This window comes from Symphalangus syndactylus, chromosome 13 (assembly GCF_028878055.3).
Source record: "Symphalangus syndactylus isolate Jambi chromosome 13, NHGRI_mSymSyn1-v2.1_pri, whole genome shotgun sequence".
NCBI lineage: Eukaryota > Metazoa > Chordata > Mammalia > Primates > Hylobatidae > Symphalangus > Symphalangus syndactylus.
In genome coordinates this window covers 31,523,402-31,544,181 of record NC_072435.2, presented here as the reverse complement: position 1 = coordinate 31,544,181, position 20,780 = coordinate 31,523,402, and the positions used below count along the sequence as shown (strand labels likewise).

General features: G+C 52.9%; 1 protein-coding gene across 2 annotated transcripts; it reads right to left on the bottom strand.

Moving 5' to 3' along the window:
- Window positions 1–243: 243 nt before the first annotated feature.
- SLC1A5 (solute carrier family 1 member 5) lies at window positions 244–14,263 on the bottom strand. 2 transcript variants are annotated; one of them, XM_055236026.2, is made up of 8 exons: window positions 13,036–14,263; window positions 10,131–10,173; window positions 9,710–9,757; window positions 7,979–8,145; window positions 4,001–4,234; window positions 2,553–2,747; window positions 2,317–2,451; window positions 244–1,083 (listed from the first exon to the last, which is right to left on the bottom strand). In XM_055236026.2, the coding sequence occupies exons 1-8, from the start codon at window positions 13,602–13,604 to the stop codon at window positions 846–848; spliced, it is 1,629 nt and encodes a 542-aa protein (XP_055092001.1). In that variant the 5' UTR covers window positions 13,605–14,263; the 3' UTR covers window positions 244–845. The 2 variants fall into 2 exon arrangements, with proteins under 2 accessions (XP_055092001.1, XP_063471922.1); XM_063615852.1 differs by lacking the exon at window positions 4,001–4,234 and having other exon boundaries at window positions 13,036–14,242.
- Between the last annotated feature and the right edge of the window lie 6,517 nt (window positions 14,264–20,780).

Sequence of the window (20,780 nt, the reverse complement as noted above, 5' to 3'; positions counted from 1 at the left end):
CTCCCAAAGTGCTGGGATTACAGGCGTGAGCCACCGTGCTCGGCCTTAATTTTGGTATTTTTTTGGAGAGACGACGTCTCACTGTGTTGCTCAGGCTGGTCTTGAACTCCTGGCCTGGAGCTATCTCAAAGTGCTGGGATTACAGGTGTGAGCCCCCACGCCCAGCTCAGTGGTGTTTCTTGATGAGCAGATACTGTCATTTTAGTGGCCAGTGCTTTAAGTCAAATTCTCAAGAATACCTGATTAAATAGTTGACTCTCAATTTTATTGCTAAAAAAATGTCCTCTGGAGTGACAGCAGGTATTTGTCCTCAGCCTCTCCCCAGAGTCCCTGGAAGTGTTTCTGTTATTGTGGAGGGAATAGGGGATCTGGGGACAGGGTGGGACGTACTATGGGGACAGGAAGTCACAGAACACACACACACACGTGCACACACACATCCCCCCACAACTACAGCCACCAAAATAACCAGCATGGTGTTGCAACATCCCCCCAGTGGGGGCTAGCATTCCCCATGGTGACCTGTGACCTGCTCCCCGAGACAGGGGAGGCCAGGCAGGCCACGGTGGGGACGCAGCAGGACATTATTTCTCCATCTTGCTGTTTTCTAGCCTTGAGTTGGGGACATGAGTGAGAACTGGGGGTTTTGAGGAGTAACCCTCATGAGCACATGTACTCCAGCAGCCAGGCATCCCAGATCTCCTGTCCAGGAGGGGGCTGGGGCCCCTGGCTCCCCAGAGTGTGCAGGCCGACCCCCAGAGCCCTAGCTCATCCATTTATCCATTCCTCATAATCCAGTGTCCAATGAGCGCCCCCAGCAGGGCAGGGAAGGTCCCTCCCGGGGTTTACATGACTGATTCCTTCTCAGAGGCGGCCGTGGCATCCCCTGCGGGCCCCCGATAGTGTTTGAGGAGGGGGTTTCCTTCCTCAGTGGGGACTGGCAGCGGATCCAGGGGCAGCTCACTCTTCACTTGTATCAACTCAGGCTCCGTGCTTCTCGACTCCGTACGGTCCACGTAATTTTGGAGGAGTCCTGCCCCCAGAGCATCACCTTCTACATTGAGGACGGTACAGGACCGGTCGCTAAAGGGGTAGAAATGACGGCAAAGTAAGTGGGAGGGGAGAGGGTGAGAGGGAAGGAGAGGGCCAAGGCCTAAGCCTCCTGCCTCTTTCCCCCTGGAATCTAAAAAGTAAAAATTAAGAGTTGGAGTCAGCCTGGGCAACATAGTGAGATCCCATCTCTCGCTCTATAAAAAAAAAAAAAACTAGCCAGGCATGGTAGTGCACACCTATAGTCCCAGCTACTCAGGAGGCTGAGGCAGGAGGATCGCTTGAACCTGGGAGGTGGAGGCTGCAGTGATCACAACCATGATCACATCACTACACTCCAGCCTGGGCCACAGAGCGAGACTGTGTCTCGAAAAAAAATTAAAGTATAATTCACCTACCATAAAATTAACCTTTTAAAAGTGTCCATCTTGGTGTTTTTTAGTATATTCAGACTTGTGCAACCATTGCCAATAATTAATTCCAGAATTTTGTTTGTTTGTTTGTTTGTTTGAGACAGGATCTCACTCTGTTGCCCAGGCTGGAGTGCAGTGGCACAATCTCGGCTCACTGCAACCTCCACCTCCCGGGTTCAAGCGATTCTCCTGCCTCAGCCTCCTGAGTAGGTGAGATCACTGGATAGGCATACACCACCATACCCGCCTAATTTTTTTGTATTTTTAGTGGAGACGGGGTTTCACCATGTTGGTCAGGCTGGTCTCAAACTCCTAAACTCAAATAATCCACCCGCCTGGGCCTCCCAAAATGTTGGCATTACAGGCATGAGCCACCGTGCCTGGCTGCTTTCCAATCTTTATACTCTTAATAGCTTAATCATGATAGCAAATAATTATGTAGCAATTACTGCTTACTGGGGGCTGCTCTAAGGGAGGTGTGTCTGTATCTAATCCTTAGGGAGAGACTGTTCTTCTCCCCGTTTTACAGATGGAGAAACTGAGACGCGGGGAGATTAAGCACTTCCTGAGGTCATAACAGTGAATGTTGGAGCTGGGATGTGAACCTGAGCAGTCTGGCTGAAGAGTCTGCTGTATTCACCACACAGACGCCCTACTTTTCTGACGTCCCTCTTAGAGCCACAAAGATGCCATTCCTTGCCCTCGGGAATGCTCAGGGTTCCCCCCATTTTCTCCAGAATTCCTTCCTTCTTCTCTTCCTCTTCTGTCCAGAGGCTCTAAGGACTCTCACTCACTCATCCTCTTTACCAGGGGTACCCCTGGCCCCTGCCCCAGTCTCCAGACCTACACTCACACTAGCCAGTCCACAGCCAGGATCAAGGAGATATGGTCGACCGGGAGGTTGACTGCTTCGAGGATGATGGCCAGAGTGAGGACACCTCCAGCAGGGATGCCCGCTGCCCCTACGCTGGACGCTGTGGCCGTGACCCTGAGGGAGAAGGTGGGAGGTTAGGCAGATGCCTCTCTTGTGGGAGAAGATGGGGGTCAACAGGGGTCCGGGGGTCCCATCCGCAGCCCCCTGACACTCACAGGATGGTGATGATCTTTACGAAGTCCAGGGACTGCTGGCTGAGCTGTGCAATGAACACTGCGGCCACGCACTGGAAGAGCGCGGCACCGTCCATGTTGACAGTGGCGCCGATGGGCAGGATGAAACGGCTGATGTGCTTGGCCACGCCATTATTCTCCTCCACGCACTTCATCATCAGCGGCAGCGTGGCGGAACTGCAAGGGATGGGAGAGCTGAGTTAGGTTAACCTGCTGACCGGGGCTCCGCCCACCCTCCAGGTCCAGCCCAGGTGAGGCCCCGCCTACCCCACCCCAACCAGCCAAAGCCCCACCCACCCCACCTAGTGGATCCCCACTAGAGCCTGCCTAAGCAAAGCCCTGTCACCCAACCAGCAAAAGACTGCCCACCCTCCAAGTCTGACCCGAGCCACCCACCCAGCTGAAGCCCCGCCCACCCAGGGCCCACCCACACCACCTGCCCAGCCAAAGCCCCGCCCACCCAGGTCCCGCCCATACCACCTGCCCAGCCGAAGTCCCACCCACCTCCCCAGCCTGTCCCTTGGTCCAAGGCCCCTGCATCTAACCTAGACCCCCTTTCTCTCCTACCATGTCCAGACTCCACCCCCAGCCCTCACTTGCTATATCTAAGCTCTTTTCCCACAAGCAGGCACCACTAGGGAACTCAATACGAGGATTACAAAATCTATGAGTCCTGGAACCCCTGGGAGAGTATAGACTACTACCTCCCACAACACCCACACAATTCACACCTAAATTCTAATGTCTGGGTCCTGCTGACTCTCACCAATAATACACTAAGAATTACTATTGTCTTGGAAGGGGACAGGCCCAGGGTCAGCAGGAACGAATGAAATGCCCAGGAGAGACGGTGGAAGGAGTTCTGAGGTTGAATCAGGGCAGAACGTAAGAGCCCCCCAGGGGCCGGGCATGGCGGCTCACACCTGTAATCCCAGCACTTTTGGAGGCCGAGGCGGGCAGATCACTTGAGGCCAGGAGTTTGAGACCAGCCCGGCCAACATGGCGAAACCCCGTCTCTACTAAAAACACAAAAATTAGCTGGGTATGGTGGTGGACACTTGTAGTCCCAGCTACTCGGGAGGCTGAGGCAGAGAATCACTTGAACCCAGCAGGCAGAGGTTGCAGTGAGCTGAGATCACACCACTACACTCCAGCCTGGGCAACAGAGCAAGACCCCATTGTTTAAAACAAAACAAAAAAAAAGAGTGCCCCCAGGGCCATGGGGAGGCAGTGTAAGAAAGAGGAAAATAAATCTCTAGGGCAATCATTTCCTATCTTTTTAAGGGCGGGGATAAATCCAGGACCTCATGAGAATCTCCTGAAGTATGGCCCCTGTACCCAGATACAATGTCCCAGGCACAGAATATTTCATCCACTCCATGCCGCTTAGCAGATTAAATATCCCACCCTAGCCCACCCCAAGGCCGTACCTGGAAGAGGTCCCAAAGGCAGTGGCCAGAGGTGTCACGATGCCCCACAGGAAGCGGTAGGGGTTTTTGCGGGTGAAGAGGAAGTAGATGAGGGGCAGTACCAGGAGCCCGTGGATGGCGTGGCCCAGCAGGCAGCACAGAATGTACTTGCCAAGGCGGGCAAAGAGTAAACCCACGTCCTCCATCTCCACGATCTTGCCGGCCACCAGGAACATGATGCCCACAGGGGCGTACCTGATCAGTAACACAGGAGACAGCTTGTTGCGTCTTCCACGGGCCCAGTGGCCAGGTGTGAGGCTCAGCACCCTGCCCACATCTTCCCGCCTTCCTGAGGTCAGGAGAAGCCCCAGCAATGTGTGCTTCAGCATGGGCACCACTCCCAGGCCTGGCCCCGAAGCCCCCGTGCCAACCTCATGCTCTCTTTCCCCTCAAAGGTAGAGCAGCCTGGAGATAAAAGTCTCCGTGCAGGCTGGGCGCAGTGGCTCACGCCTGTAATCCCAGCACTTTGGGAGGCTGAGGCAGGCAGATCACCTGAGGTCGGGAGTTTGAGACCAGCCTGACCAACATGGAGAAACCCCGTCTCTACTAAAAATACAAAATTAGCCAGACGTGGTGGCTCATGCCTGCAATCCCAGCTACTTGGGAGGCTCAGGCAGGAGAATCGCTTGAACCAGGGAGGCGCAGGTTGCTGTGAGCCGAGATCATGCCGTTGCACTCCAGCCTGGGCAACAAGAGTGAAACTCCATCTCAAAAAAAAAAAAAAAAAGTCCCAGTGCTTCCATCACCACATGAAGCAGTCACCAGATTTGGACTTCACATGTGAGCCAGAAAGAAATGTACATCAGTGTGCGCCATTCACACTTCCTGGGTTGGTTTGCTATGGCAGCTAGCATGACTTGAGCCAACACGCTCTCTGCAGATGATGAAAGATGAAGAGGCCGGGCTCATGCCTATAATCCCAGCACTTTAGGAGGCGAAAGCAGGAGGATTACTTGAGGCCAGGAGTTCTCGAGACCAGCTTGGGCAACACAGCGAGACCCAGTCTCTACAAAAAATAAAAATAGGCCAGGCACGGTGGCTCATGCCTGTAATCCCAGCATGTAGGGAGGTGGAGGCAGACAGATTGCTTGAGCCCAGGAGTTCAAGACCAGCCTGGGCAACATGTCGCTCTCTCTCTTTTTTTTTTTTGAGACAGAGTCTCGCTCTGTCGCCCAGGCTGGAGTGCAGTGGCATGATCTCAGCTCACTGCACCCTCTGCCTCCCGCGTTCAAGCGATTCTCCTGCCTCAGCCTCCCAAGTAGCTGGGACTATAGGCGCGTGCTACCACACCCAGCTAATTTTTTGTATTTTTAGTGGAGACAGGGATTTTCCATGTTAGCCAGGATAGTCTCGATCTCCTGACCTCATGATCTGCCCACCTCGGCCTCCCAAAGTGCTGGGATTATAGGCATGAGCCACTGCACCCGGCCACCCAGTTTCTTAAACAACAACAACAAAAAAAAATTAGCTAGGCTTTGTGGCTGGGGTCTGTAGTCCCAGCCACTTAGGAGGCTGAGATGGGAGGATCACCTGAACCCAGGTCAGGGCTGCAGTGAGCTGTGATCATGCCACACTGCACTCCAACCTAGGTGACAGAGCGAGATCCTAGCTCAAAAAAGCGTTTTTTAAAATTACTATTATTATTATTATTTAGACTGTCTCGCACTGTTGCCCAGGCTGGATTGCAGTGGTGCAATCTTGGCTCATTGCAACCTTTGCCTCCCAGGTTCAAGCAATTTTCATGCCTTAGCCTCCTGAGTAGTAGCTAGGATTAAAGGTGTACACCACCATTCCCAGCTAATATTTGTATTTTTTTGTAGAGAGGGTTTTTCACCATGTTGGCCAGGCTAGTCTCTAACTGCTGGCCTCAAGCAATCCTCCCACCTCAGCCTCCCAGAGTGCTGGGATTACAGGTGTGAGGTACCAAAACCAACCAAAAAACATATTTTTAAAATAAAAATTTGAAGGCCAGGAGCAGTGGCTCACGCCTGTAATCCCAGCGCTTTGGGAGGCCAAAGAAGGCGGATCACTTGAGGTCAGAAGTTTGAGACCAGCCTGGCCAACGTGGCAAAAGCCTGTCTCCACTCTACTAAAAATACAAAAATTAGCTGGGTGTGATGGTGAGTGCCTGTGGTCCCAGCTGCTCAGGAGGCTGAGGCAGGAGAATCACTTGAACATGGGAGGCAGACATTGCAGTGAGCCGAGACTGTGCCATTGCACCTCCAGCCTGGGCGACAGACCAAGACTCTGTCTCTAAATAAATAAAATAAATGCAAATTTTAGAAAGGCCATGGCCTGTGTCTTAACAACTCCTAGGTATGAAGCATTTTCAATGTGCTCTGCCCTTGAACACGATGTTGAATCTTCCCAACAACCCTCAGAGGGAGGTCCTAGGAGTCAGATTGCAGATTACACAACACCCAATAGATTCCCACAGGAATGCTGGGAGGATGCAATGAAATGCCAGTTGAAAGAAGTTAAAGCTTTTTACAGACAATAAGTGATCTATAAACTTCAGGTGGGGTTATCATCACCCTCTCCTGCTGTGAAGATCCCAGGGAGTAAAGAGGACTCCCAAGGCCGGGCGCCGTGGCTCACGCCTGTAATCCCAACACTTTGAGAGGCTGAAGTGGGCAGATCACCTGAGGTCGGGAGTTCGAGACCAGCCTGACTAACATGGAGAAACCCCGTCTCTACTAAAAATACAAAATTAGCCGGGCATGGTGGCGCATGCCTGTAATCCCAGCTACTCGGGAGGCTGAGGCAGGAGAATCGCCTGAACTCGGGAGGCGGAGTTTGTGGTGAGCCGAGATCGCGTTATTGCACTCCAGCCTGGGCAACAAGAGCGAAACTCCATCTCAAAAAAAAAAAAAATCAAGCCAGGCGCGGTGGCTCACGCCTGTAATCCCAGCACTTTGGGAGGCCGAGGTGGGCGGATCACGAGGTCAGGAGATCGAGACCATCCTGGCTAACACGGTGAAACCCCGTTTCTACTAAAAATACAAAAAATTAGCCAGGCGTGTTGGCGGGCACCTGTAGTCCCAGCTACTCGGGAAGCTGAGGCAGGAGAATGGCGTGAACCCAGAAGGCGGAGCTTGCAGTGAGCCAGATCGTGCCACTGCACTCCAACCTGGGGGACACAGCAAGACTCCGTCTCAAAAAAAAAAAAAAAAAGCCTCCCAATATCACTTCCCTAGACTACTCGATCATCGATCTCCCATCAATCATCGCTGACTAGTTATCTCCCCAGTCCCTTCTTGTAAGTCACAGAAGAAAGGTATATTTTCCCAGCCACTTGTGCAGAGAGGGGAGGCTAGATACCCAAGTTCTGGCCAGTGGGAAGTATCCAGAAGTTATACAAGCAAAATGCCCAATAAATATTAGCTATTAGGATTTACTGTAGGCACGCAATAAGCCAGGCACTGTCCTAAGACCTTCCGTGTACCGTATTAACTTTCTTTTTTTTTCTTCTTGAGACAGAGTTTCCCTCTGTCGCCCAGGCAGTGGCACGATCTCCGCTCACTGCAACTTCTGCCTCCCAGCCTTAAGTGATTCTCGTACCTCAGGCTCCCGAGTAACTAGGATTACAGATGTGTGTCCCCACGCCTGGCTAATTTTTTTGTATTTTTAGTAGAGACGGGGTTTCACCATGTTGGCCAGGATGGTTTTGAACTCCTGACCTCAAGTGATCCACCCACCTCAGCCTCCCAAAGTGCTGTTCCCATTTTATAGATGAGGAAACTGAAGCAGAGAGGGAAAATCACTTGCCTAAAATCACATAGACAGGGAATGGTCAATGCTGGATTTAAATGCAGGTCATCTGGCTCCAAAGAGTGAATAGAGGGTGCCCCACCCCAAACAGAATGCCCCACACCTGCCTCTGGCAGCAGACCGACCTTCCAACCCCACCCACCCCCAGCCTCCTCTCCCACCACCTACCACATGATCCAGGAGACCAGAACCATGGTGGCCTCATTGAAGGAGTTGAAGAAGCGGATAAGCAGCTCCCCCTCAGGCCCCAGCTTCCGCAGCGCCACACCAAAGATGATGGCAAACACTACCAAGCCCAGGATGTTCATCCCCTCCACCTCCTGCCCCACGGGCACCTGTGGGCAAGGAACAGATCAGGGTGGAAGGGACACTCAGTCTACCTGCACAGTCACTGAGGGCCTGTCCTGGGCACCACTGGGACCCAGCAGAGACAAGGCAGCCCTCAGACCCCTTCCTCCCAAGGCTCCCAGTCCAGGTCCAGGGTAAATGTATTAGTCGTCAGGGATGGCCCAGAGTAGGTGGGTCTGGAATAAGGGAGCCCAGGGGAGTGTGGGAACCAAGAGAGGGCAGTGCCAGCTTGGGGAGTAGGGGGCAGTTGGGGGGACTTCCTGGAGGAAGGAGCATCTGAGCTGAGACCTGGAGGACAAGAGGAGTAAACCAGGTAAAGAAGGGTGGTAGAAGGATCTACAGAGAGGAAGCAGAATGTGCAACAGCCTAGAAATGAGTGCAACTTGGGCATTCAAAGAAGAGCCATAATCCACTGTGGCTGGAGTAGAATGATCTGGGCAGGGTCACTAGTTAAGGATGGGCAGCCAGGTGGGCTGGCAGGGGTTTGACCTCACAGGGACCCCTTGGTCATAGACTGTAGCAAGGAGACTGGACTTTCTAGGCACTGAGGCACATGGCAGGGCTCTGGGTACTGCAGAGATAGGGTCACATTTGTGTTTTGAAAAGATCCTCGGGCAGAAAAGATCCTCGGGCAGAGCACAGTAGCTCACGCCTATAATCACAGCATTTTCGGAGGCTGAGACGGGCGGATCACCTGAGGTGGGGAGTTCGAGACCACCCTGACCAACATGGAGAAACCCCACCTCTACTAAAAATACAAAATTAGCCGGGCATGGTGGCACATGCCTGTAATCCCAGCTACTCAGGAGGCTGAAGCAGGAGAATAATCACTTGAACCAGGGAGGCGGAGGTTGCAGTGAACCAAGATCGCGCCATTGCATTCCAGCCTGGACAACAAGTACAAAATTCTGTCTTAAAAAAAAAAAAAAAGAAAGAAAGAAAAGAAAAGATCCTCGGGGCCAGAAGCAGTGCCTTGCACCTGTAATCCCAGCACTTCGCAAGGCAGCCGAGGTGGGCAGATCACGTGAGCCCAAGAGTGCAAGACCAGCCTGGGCAACATGGCAAAACTCAGTCTCTATAAAAGATACGGAAATTAGCCAGGTGTGTTATAGTCGCAGCTACTGGGAAGGCTGAGGTGAGAAGGATCACTCGAGCCCAGGAGGTCGAGACTGCAGTGAGCTGTGATCGTGCCACCGTACTCCAGTCTGAATGATGGAGAGAGACCTTGTCTCAGAAAAACAACAACAAAAACCTCTGGCTGGCTGCCAGTTTGAGCAGGTTGAGGGTGGATGGAAGGGGGCAGGGAGAGGGCAGCATGGAATGGGGTTGGGGAGTGAGGGATAAAGGGAGAAAGGAAGAGCCTGGACGCCTGGGGCGGGAAAAGAGGGGACAAAGTAGAGACCTATCCAGAAGGCAGAAAAGACAGAAATTGGGGAAGGACTGCAGAGTGTCAATCAAATTCCACAGCAAAGACTGAGGCAGAAATAAAACCAAAAAATTACAGCAATGGGCAAAGAGGTAGAGCCCCCCACTGCCTCCCACTGCTCTCACCTTCACCCTGGTTCCGGTGATATTCCTCTCTTCATAGGTGGTAGAGTACTGCAGGTGGGGTTGGGAAGAGTCAGTGTCCATCGTTACCAGGGCCTCCCAACCCCATGCCAAGCTAACAACGCTCAAAGCCTGCCCTTCCACATCCTTTCAATGTGATCTCATTTCATCTGCTGGCAACCCCATGAGGCAGGATGATCAATACCCCCATTTTCCAGAGGTAGAAACCCGAGGCTCAGAGAGGTAAACACATTTGCCCAGAGTCACATAGCTAGAATTAAAACTCACAGGAGGCTCTGAGCCCGTATTCTCATTGCACATGCATTTTTCTAGGCACTAACCAAAATCAGGTAGCAAGGGCTCCCCCTGGCTGGCATCCCTCCCTGTCCACCCCCATCCCCTCAGGACACCCCTGAGGACTCACTGAGCGAAAGGCTGCTGACACCAGGTTGGAAGGGAAGATATTTCTGCAGAGACAGACACACAGAGGGTTATTAGATACCATAGTGGGAGGGCAGCATTGTCTGAGAGGCTGGATTGGCGTTTTAAGGCAGCGAGTGGAAGCTTTGGGGCCCCGTCTGCACCCAAACGCAGCCCCTATTCATGCCTCAGCCCGGCAGGGTTGGAACTAGGCTTGCACCCCTTTGCAGGACGTGGGGAGTCAGCCTCCTTCAGCCCCAAGAGGCTGGCGTGCTAGCCCTGAGGCATTGTGGGTTCGGGGTGAGGAATGCTGGCCTCCCACGGCAGGCCAGGGCAGGACGCCCTGGGCCTCAGCTCCACCCCATGCAGCAAACTTAATACCCTGGACAGCTTGCATCAGCCACTTCCTCCTGGAGGGCCGGCCCGGCGGCTCTGAGAGTATGGGGGAGGATCTGGGTGTGTTGGGGGGCGGTGACAGGGAGGGAGACAAGGGACGGCTTCATATCTCGTGAATATGCATCTGTGTTTACACGGCTACTCTTACTCCTGTGTGACAGTGGCTGCCTTGAGATGAAAATAGCTAAGGCCAAGGCGCCGTGGCTCTTGCTGGAATCCCAGCACTTTGGGAGGCCAAGGCAGACAGATCGCTTGAGCCAAGAGTTGAAGACCAGCCTGGGCAACATGACGAAACTGTGTCTCTACAAAAAATACAAAAATTAGCCAGGCGTGGTGGCGCGTGCCTGTAGTTCCAGCTACTCTGGAGGCTGAGGTGGGAGGATCACTCGAGCCCGAGGAGGTTGAGGCTGCAGTGAGCCAAGATCACGCCACTGCATTCCAGCCTGGGACCGAGTGAGACTCTCTCAAAAAATATATATAGCAGCTAAGCCATCTACAGCTCCTACCGTGTGGCAGGCAGGCATTTTGGCCTGTGCTTTACACAAATTAACCCATTTCATCCTCACGACAGCCTTGGGGATAATCACTATTACCCCATTTTATAGAAAAGGAAGCTGAGGCCCAGAAGGGTAAAGAAAATTGCCCAGCTGGGAAATGGCAGAGTTGGGATTTGAACCCAGCCAGCTGGCTCCATAGCCCCAACCACTCCACATGCTCCCTCTCACCAATGACCGGTGTACAGCCAACGCCATATGTCCATATACAATCTGTCAAATGTTAACGGTTTGGGTGCAGGTTAAGGTTCAGCAGTATGGGACAGTGTCCATGGATGGCCAGCCATGCGTCACAGTACAGTAAAATAATGTCATGGTAGAGGAATGAGTTTGGCCGGGTGCGGTGGCTCACGCCAGTAATTCCAGCCCTTTGGGAGGCTGAGGTGGGCAGATAACTTGAGGTCAGGGGTTCGAGACCAGCCTGGCCAACATGGCGAAAACCCATCCTATTAAAAACACAAAAATTATCCATGCGTGGTGGCACACCCCTTTAATCCCAGCTACTCGGAAGGCTGAGGCATGAGAATCACTTAAACCCAGGAGGCAGAGGTTGCAATGAGCCAAGATCACGCCACTGCACTCCAGCCTGAGCAACAGAGACTGTCTCAAAAAAAAAAAAAAAAGGCAGTTTATTGGTGTGTGACCATATAGGTGTGTATGTGAGTGTGTATTGTGTGCTCTTGAGCCTGTGTTTAGATGTTGGCGTGGCTGGTGGCATCACTGAACGGCTGTGCTGCAGGGGTCTTAGTACACAGTGAGTGTGTGTATGACCGCTGGTATCTGGCCACGTGTTTGTCGAGATGTTATAGCCTCAGCTGAGCGTCTGCGTGCCTGTGTCCAGCTGTGTGTCATTTGGTTATAAGCCTGTGTGGCCGGCCAAGTGTGAGCTACAGCTGTTTTGGCACGCAGGGGAGGCCTGTACTCATAAACAGCCTCGGAGTGGGTGTGCCTGCCTGAAGGTCCGCCTGTACCACCCAGGCCCAGGCTGGGCCAGGACCCAGCTAATCTCCCCCCACCAGAAGGTGCTCCCAGGCTTCAACTCGGGACACCAAGCCTGCCCCAGTCTCCCATCTCAGCCTGCACTGACGCCCCAGAGGCTGGGGAACCCTGTTCCGTGACGCATCATTTCCTTCCCCCAACTTCCAGGAAGTCCCCAACTTGGAGACACTGAATCAGCAAGCCCTAAAGCCAAGCGCATGGGGGCCTCTGCCCCCCGCCCTCCTCAAAGTGGGGGAGGCCATTCTTGGGGGTGCGGGGCAGAGGCCAGGAGAAGGAAAAGAATCTGCTCCCCTTTCTAACTGGTCCTCTTCTGGTTTGCCTGCTAGGGGGTGGCCCAGACAGAGGAGGAAACGGGAGGGAAAGGCAGGGGTGGCAGGGCTGATCTAAAAGATAAAGGGGAAGCGGCCAGACCCCAGCTGAAATGGGCAGGAAGCGGAGGCCAAAAACAGAGCCTGGTTCTGTCCGAGTGACACGTGGTGTGGGGGTGCCCCAGGGCTGGGAAGTGGGCCTGGTGGGAGTTACTCAGATCTCAGATCCTCCAGGGGCTCCTTACCCAGGGATCCCAAACTCTCCGACCCTGGCCCCAAATTATATCTAGAAGCCCCATCTTGGGGCCCTTGACCACGCAAAGATTCCCCCCGCAAAAGTTCCTCCTGGGGTCCCCTCCCCTCAGTGTCTTTCTCCCCTAGGCAGACCCTCCTGTGTCTCCCCAAATCACTTTCTTCTCCCTCTATAAGACCCCACTTATGTACCCAGGCCCCCAAATTTAGAAATCCCCTTCCCCAGGAGACTAGACTCACATTCCCGAGGGCTGAAGCTCCCCTCAATATCCTGTCGAGTTTTCCTAAGACTCTAGAAGAAAGTCCCTGCTCTAGGGGCCCCAAAGCCCCGTCCTGTCCACGTGGCCACTCCCGCCCTCCCTAACACTCTTCCCCACCTCCCGGGGGAGCGGGATCTGACCTCGCAAGATCCAGGAACGAGTCGAGCACCTCCTTGCTGGGGGCATTTTCGGCATTGCCCGCGGCTCCCACCGAGGCGTTGATGGCGGCGGAGGCGACGCCCGGCTGCAGCGCCAGCGCCAAGCCCACTCCGAGCGCCGACGCCAGCAGTGTGGTGACCAGGAAAAAGAGCAGCGCCCAGGCGCCCAGGCGGCCGAGCGCGCCGGGGTCCAGGCTGGCGGCGCCGCCGATCAAGCTGCACACCACCAGCGGCAAGATGATCATCCGCAGCAGACGCAGCAGCAGCTCGCCCGGGAAGACGAAGGCGCTCAAGCGCTCGGGGCCCAACGCCAGCGCACCCCCGGCCCCCGACACCCCCAGCCCCAGCGCCACGCCGGCCACCACGGCCACCACTGTCAGCAGCACAAGCAGGTTGGCTCGAAGGCAGCGGCGCACCTGGTCCCGGGAACCGCAGTAGCCGCCTGCTGCCGCTCCTTGGTCCTCGATGGAGGCCAGCGCCAGGCCCCCGTTGGCGGAGGGCTCCGCCGCTGCGAGCCCCTTGGAGTCTCCACGAGGAGGATCGGCCACCATGATGGGAAGCACCGGGGTTTCTTAGCGCCTGGAAGCTGGCTGGGAGCGCTTGGGCTCCTTCCCAGGACCCGACGTTCCTCGGACTGAGTTGAGTAACAGCACCTGGAGACTGGAACTTTGGAGGGCTCCTTAGAGTTGTGAGTTCACAACACTGAAGTTCCTTGGCTCTTGGAAGCTGGAGTGTTTAAATTCCCCAGGCTGGGCGCTGAGGCTTCTCTGCTTTGCCCCGTGTGCCAGATGTCTGAAAGCTGGGAGTTCGGAGCGCCTGGGTTCCTTGGCCCTAGGAGCTGGGAATACGAGAGTTTCTCTGGGTGGGACGTGGGGCCCTTGGCTCCAGGAGGTTGAGTGCCCCCAGATGGCGGAGGTCTGCAGGAGACTAGGTTCTGGTGGCGCAGATCCCGCACGCCTAGATCCGGGAGGCGGGGACCCGGGGTTCCTGGGTCTTGGACACTGAGGGCTGGGATGCCAGAATCTAGGGGCCGGGAAGCGGAGCTCCGGAACCAGGGGACCCAGGCTGTTAGGTCCGGGAGGGTGGGATGCGGGCCCTTGTGTACGGAAGGCGGTGGTCTGGTGTCCGGGAGTAGCGGTTACCAGCCCAGAGAAAACCTCCCGGGCGTGCCGCGTGGCTCTGAGCCCGTTTAGCGGAAGCTGCCAGGGATAAGGGTAGGGGGCGGGGCTTGAGAAGGCGGGGACCGACCCGCGGGCCCCGATTGGCTGCAGAGCGTTCGGAGACTGGGCGAGTAGGGGCGGGGCTGATACCAGGGGTGGGGCCAGGTCCCCCACAGAAGGCCGAATAATAATGCCCATCTCCAGAAGCCGGGTCCAGAGACGACGGGGCGGGGCCAGGAAGGGGCGGGGCCTTGGGAGGGTGCCGTTTCCCGCCAAAGGAATTGGGTTGTGGGTTGGAGCCCTTAAACCACGGGGGTTCGTTCCCTGGTGCGAGGGTCGCTAGAAAGCTCCGGTGGTCCTCGGGTGATTCATTTGCAACTCACCTCAGCTTTGGAACTCCTCAGCCCTGAGTTTGGTCTTTAGTCGCCTCTGAGAACTTTAATTCCTCGAATATAAAGTGCAGGTGATCAAAGCTTTTGTCTCATATGATTGCTGTAAGGTTTAAATAAAATTGATGTATTTATTTAGGGAGCCGTGGCTCACGCCTGTAATCCCACCACTTTGGGAGGTGAAGCGGGCGGATCACTTGAGGTCAGGAGGTCGAGACCAGCCTGGCCAACATGGTGAAACCCGTCTCTACTAAAAATACAAAAATTACCCGGTGTGGTGGCACGTGCCTGTAATCCCAGTTACTGGAAGCCTGAGGCAGGAAAATCGCTTGAACCCCAGAGGCAGAGGAAGTCATTCACCTTGAGGCCACACCTAGAGAGGATGACACGTGCATGCCCACCTCCCAAGCCCCTAACCGCACCCACTCTGCTGCCTCCCCAAATTCTCTGTTAGTGGCCGTTTGGGAGGTTAACAATGAAACATGATTCCTTACTCCACCAGACAGTGTTGAAATCCTTATTCCTTCTCCATCTCTAGCCTGTTCTGTGACATTTCAGGCTTTCACATTTGCTCAAAGATTGTAGTGGTAATGTCAGAAGCTTCCTCCTGCAGCAGCTGTGAGGCCTCAGGTAATTTACAACCTCTATGAGGTTTAGTCTTCATATGTGTAAATGGGAATAATAATAAGTCATACCACCTTGAGTGTTGCAAGGGTTCAAATGAGATAATAAGGCCGGGCGCAGTGGCTCACGCCTGTTATCCCACCACTTTGGGAGGTGAAGCGGGCAGATCACTTGAGGTCAGGAGTTCCAGACGAGCCTGGCCAACATGGCAAAACCCTGTCTCTACTGAAAATGCAAAAATTAGCTGGGTGTGGCAGCACATGCCTGTAATCCCAGCTACTCAGGAGGCTGAGGCAGAAGAATTGCTTGAATCCAGGAGGCAGAGGTTGCGAAGAGCCGAGATCTCACCACTGCACTCCAGCCTGGGTGACAGAGCGAGACTCCACCTCAAAGAAAAAAAAGTTATTTATTTGTGCTTTAAAATTTTTTGTTCTTTCTTCTTTTGTTTCTAACAAAAATGCCCTTCAGAAAAAGTCAAATACTACTGCTATGATTGCTGTTATTGTTATTATTACTGAAGAACAAGCTGGATGCAGTGGCATGCACCTGTAGTCCCAGGCATTTGGGAGGCTAAAGCAGGAGGATCCCTTGAGGCCAGGAGTTCAAGGCTGCAGTGAGCTATGATCGTGCCCACGATTAGCCACTAGACTCCATCTGGGGCAACATAGTGAGAACTTGTCTTTAAAAACATGAAACTAGGCCAGGCACGGTGGCTCATGCCTGTAATCCCAGCACTTTGGGAGGCCAAAGTGGGCAGATCATGAGGTCAGGAGATAGAGACCATCCTGGCCAATATGGTGAAACTCCGTCTCTACTAAAAATACAAAAATTAGTTGGGCATGGTGGCGTGCACTTGTAGTCCCAGCTACTCAGGAGGCTGAGGCAGGAGAATCACTTGAACCCGGGAGGCAGAGATTGCAGTGAGCCAAGATCACACCTCTGCACTCCAGCATAGTGACAGAGCGAGACTCTATCTCAAAATAAATAAATAAATACTTTAAAAAATTTTTCGGCTGGGCACGGTGGCTCACGCCTGTAATTCCAGCACTTTGGGAGGCTGAGGCGGGTAGATCACAAGGTCGGGAGATCGAGACAATCTTGGCTAACACGGTGAAACCCCGTCTCTACTAAAAATACAAAAATATTAGCCAGGCGTGGTGGCGGGTGCCTGTAGTCCCAGCTACTCGGGAGGCTGAGGCAGGAGAATGGTGTGAACCCGGGAGGCGGAGCTTGCAGTGAGCCGAGATCACGACACTGCACTCCAGCCTGGGCGACAGAGCAAGACTCTGTCTCAAAAAAAAAAAAAAAATTTCACAGTGGCTTACACCCTTAATCCCAGCACTTTGGGAGGCTAAGGTGGGAGGCTCACTTGAGTCCAGGAATTCGAGACCAGCCTGGGCAACATGACGAGACCCGGTCTCTACAAAAAAATTAACAAATAAACTGAGTGTGGTGGTATGCACCAATAGTCCCAGCTACTTAGGAGGCTGAGGCGGGAGGGTCGCATGAGCCAGGAGGTCAAGGCTACAGTGAGCTGTAATCTCACCACTGCACTCCAGCTTAGGTGACAGAGCAAGACTCAGTCTAAAGGGAAAAAAGATTTAGGCCGGGAGTGGTGGCTCACGCCTGTAATCCCATCACTATGGGAGGCCAAGGCAGGCGGATCACTTGAGATCAGGCGTTCAAGACCAGCCTGGCCAACATGTTGAAACCCCATCTCTACTAAAAATACAAAAACATGAAAATAGGCCAGGCACGGTGGCTCATGCCTGTAATCCCAGCACTTTGGGAGGCCAAAGTGAGCAGATCATGAGGTCAGGAGATGGAGACCATCCTGGCCAATATGGTGAAACCCTGTCTCTACTAAAAATACAAAAATTAGTTGGGCATGGTGGCAGGCGGCTGTAGTCCCAGCTACTTGGGAGGCTGAGGCAGGAGAATCGCTTGAACCCAGGATTCAGAGGTTGCAGTGAGCCAAGATCACACCACTGCACTCCAGCCTGGTCAACAGAGCGAGACTCTGTATAAAAACAAAAACAAAAACAAAAACAAAAACAAAAACAAACAAAAAATTCCTTGGCTGCTAGAGCTTGCATTCTAGTGCAGAGAGACAAGACAATAAACTTGGGCTTGGCCGGGTGTGGTGGCTCACGCCTGTAATCCCAGCAATTTGGGAGGCCGAAGTGGGCGGATCACTGGAGGTCAGGAGTTCAAAACCAGCCTGGCCGACATGGTGAAACCCCATCTCTACTAAAAATACTAAAAAATTAGCTGGGTGTGGTGGTGCACGCCTGTAATCCCAGATACTCGGGAGGCTGAGGCAGGTGAATCGCTTGAACCTGGGAGGCAGAAGTTGCAGTGAGCTGAGATCTCACCATTGCACTCCAGCCTGGGCAACAGAGCCAGACTCTGTATCACACAAACACACACACACACACACACACACAAAATCCTTGGCTGCTAGAACGTGCATTCTAGTGCGGAGAGACAAGACAATAAACTTAGGCTGTCAGCTGGAACTAAGTGTTGGGAGAAAGCAAAAGCATCCTATGAGTGACAAAGTGAACAGCATAGCCACTGGAAAGAAGTGACATCTGCACTGAGATCTGAAAGATAAGGAGCCCATGGCATAATGTGGAAACATTCAAAGGACGCGCGTGTGAAGCCCTGAGGCAACAGAGAGGCTTCCATCTCTGTTAGCAGTGCTCACAGACGTGGTTTTACCCCCACTAATCCAGGAGACCAGCTCACACTCCCATTTTCCTGATTCGGAAGCAGATAAGGGTAATGAGGCTTGCTGTGGCCCAAATCCCTGGCCTAAGCAAGAAATCTGAACTCAGATGTTTCTGATCCTGGTCTGCATCTCCTATCAGACACCCTGGCTACCCCTGCACTCGGCTCTCTCCAACTAGACATTTCCTTCAAGGGACAGTCATTTATTCTGAGCCCAGTGTTGGGCCCTGCGATGGGTGATACCAGGGACCCAGCGGCGAACAAGACAGTTCTGGCCCCGTTCTGCTGGGACTCAAAGTTCGGGGGGGAGACAGATAGTGATGATACAGAGTGGGCAGGGCTGGGATGGTGGAGCCCGGAAGGGATGTTTGACCAGGCTTGGGGGTCAGGGAGAGCTTCCTGGAGGAGGAGGCATCAGAGCTGGGATATGAAGGAGTTGGACCAATCCCAGGGAAAGAATATTCAGACAAAGAGAATAGCAAATGCAAAATCCCAGACTTCTGGCCGGGCATAGTGGCTCACGCCTGTAATCCCAGCACTTTGGGAGACTAATGCGGGTAGATTGCTGGAGACCAGGAATTCCAGACCAGGCTGGCCAACGTGGCAAAACCCTGTCTCTTCTAAAAATAAAAAATAAAAAAAAATAGCCAGGACTAATGGCGCATGCCTGTAATCCCAGCTATTCCGGAGTCTGAGGCAGGAGAATCACTTGAACCCAGAAGGCGGAGGTTACAGTGAGCCAAGATTGCACCATTGCACTCCAGCCTGGGCAACAAAGTAAGACTCTGTCTAAAAAAAAAAAAAATTCCGGACTTCAGAAGAGTCTGGAATATTTCAAAGCACAGATCTAACTAGGCCACCCCTACTCTGAACAGCCCCAGTGGCCTCTCTCAGGATAAAATCCACTCTTCAGCTGGGCATCTGTCCACTTGGTGATTCATTTATTCAGTCATTCAACAAACCACATCCACAGAATAGAAAGAAGGCTGAGAGACATCAAACAGAAGGAGACGGATGCCCATGAGCTGACATGGGATCGTTGTGATGACTCACCTGACCAATATTTATCAAACACTGAGAAAAACAGATGAGGAGCCGGGCGCAGTGGCTCACTCCTAGAATCCTAGCACTTTGGAAGGTTGAGGTGGGTGGATCTCTCGAGGCCAGGAATTCAAAACCAGCCTGGCCAACATGGTGAAACCTCATCTCAACTAAAAATACAAAAATTAGCGGGGCGTGGTGGTACGTACCCGTAATCCCAGCTACTCGAGTGGCTGAGACAGGAGAATCACTTGAACCTAAGAGGCAGAGGTTGAAGTGAACCGAGATTGAGCCACTGCACTCCAGCCTGGGTGACAAAGCATGAAAAGAAAAAAAGGCAAGGAAAAACAGATGAGAAAACCACGAGCAAAACAGATGAAAATCCCTTCTCTGCTGGCACTGATATTCTAGCAGGGGGACACGGTCAATAAATACTAAACGTAATATACAAGTAGGCTAAGTGGGCTATCTGGCTTGTAACTTATTGTCACAAAGCAGAAAGTGCTGTGGAGTGGAGGGAAATAGATATGTATGTATGTATGCATAAGGAAAAGTGAGGAATTAGATGAATGAAGGGTAAATTGCAATAATAAATCAGGTTGGGCTCAGTGGCTTGCAACTATAATTCGAACACTTTTGGAGGCCAAGGCAGGAGGATCACTTGAGCTCTGGAGTTCAAGGTTATAGTGAGCTGTGATCGCGCCACTGCTGCACTCCGGCCTAGGGAACACAGTGAGACCTTGTCTCTAAAAAAATAAAAATTAGGTGGTCACAAAAGTATAGAAGGAGGCCAGGCACAGTGGCTCACACACCTGTAATCCCAGCACTCTTGGAGGCTGAGGCAGGAGGACCGCTTAAGCTCAAGAGTTCAAGGCTAGGCACAGTGTCTGATGCCTGTAATTCCAGCACTTTGGGAGGCCGAGGTGAGTGGATCATTCGAGGTCAAGAGTTTGAGACCAGCCTGGCCAACATGGTGAAACCCCACCTCCACTAAAAACACAAAAATTAGCTGGGCATGGTGGTGGGCACTTGTAATCCCAGCTACTCGGGAAGCTGAGGTAGGAGAATCGCTTGAACCCAGAGGGCGGTATCGCACCACTGCACTCCAGCCTAGACGACAGAGTGAGGCTCCATCTCAAAAAAAAAAAAAAAAAAAAGTTTGAGACCAGCCTGGGCAACGTTTCGAAAGCTCATCTCTATGAAAGAACACAAAAATTAACCGGGCATGGTGATGCACGTCTGTGGTCCCAGCTACTCAGGAGGATGAGGTGGGAGGATCACTTGAGACTGGGAGGTTGAGGCTGCAGTGAGCAGAGATCGCACCACTGCACTCCAGCCTGGGCGACAGAGGAACATCCTGTCTCAAAAAAAAAAAAAAATAGAGAGAGAGGGGAAAAGCAAGATGCAAGAAAGTGTGTATGGAATGGGGAAAAGCAAATGAACACAGCATCTGTTTTATTTTTTAATTTTTTATTTTTATTTTATTTATTTATTTATTTATTTTTGAGACAGAGTCTCGCCCTCTCACCCAGGCTGGAGTAAAATGGTGTGATCTCAGCTCACTGCAACCTCCGCCTCCCAGGTTCAAGCGATTCTCCTGCCTCAGCCTCCCAAGTAGTTGGGACTACAGGCGTGCACCACCACATCCGGCTAATTTTTGTATTTTTAGTAGAGACGGGGTTTCACCATGTTGGTCAGGCTGGTCTCGAACTCCTGACCTCACATGATCTACCCTCCTCGACCTCCCAAAGTGCTGGGATTACAGGTGTGAGCCACCGCG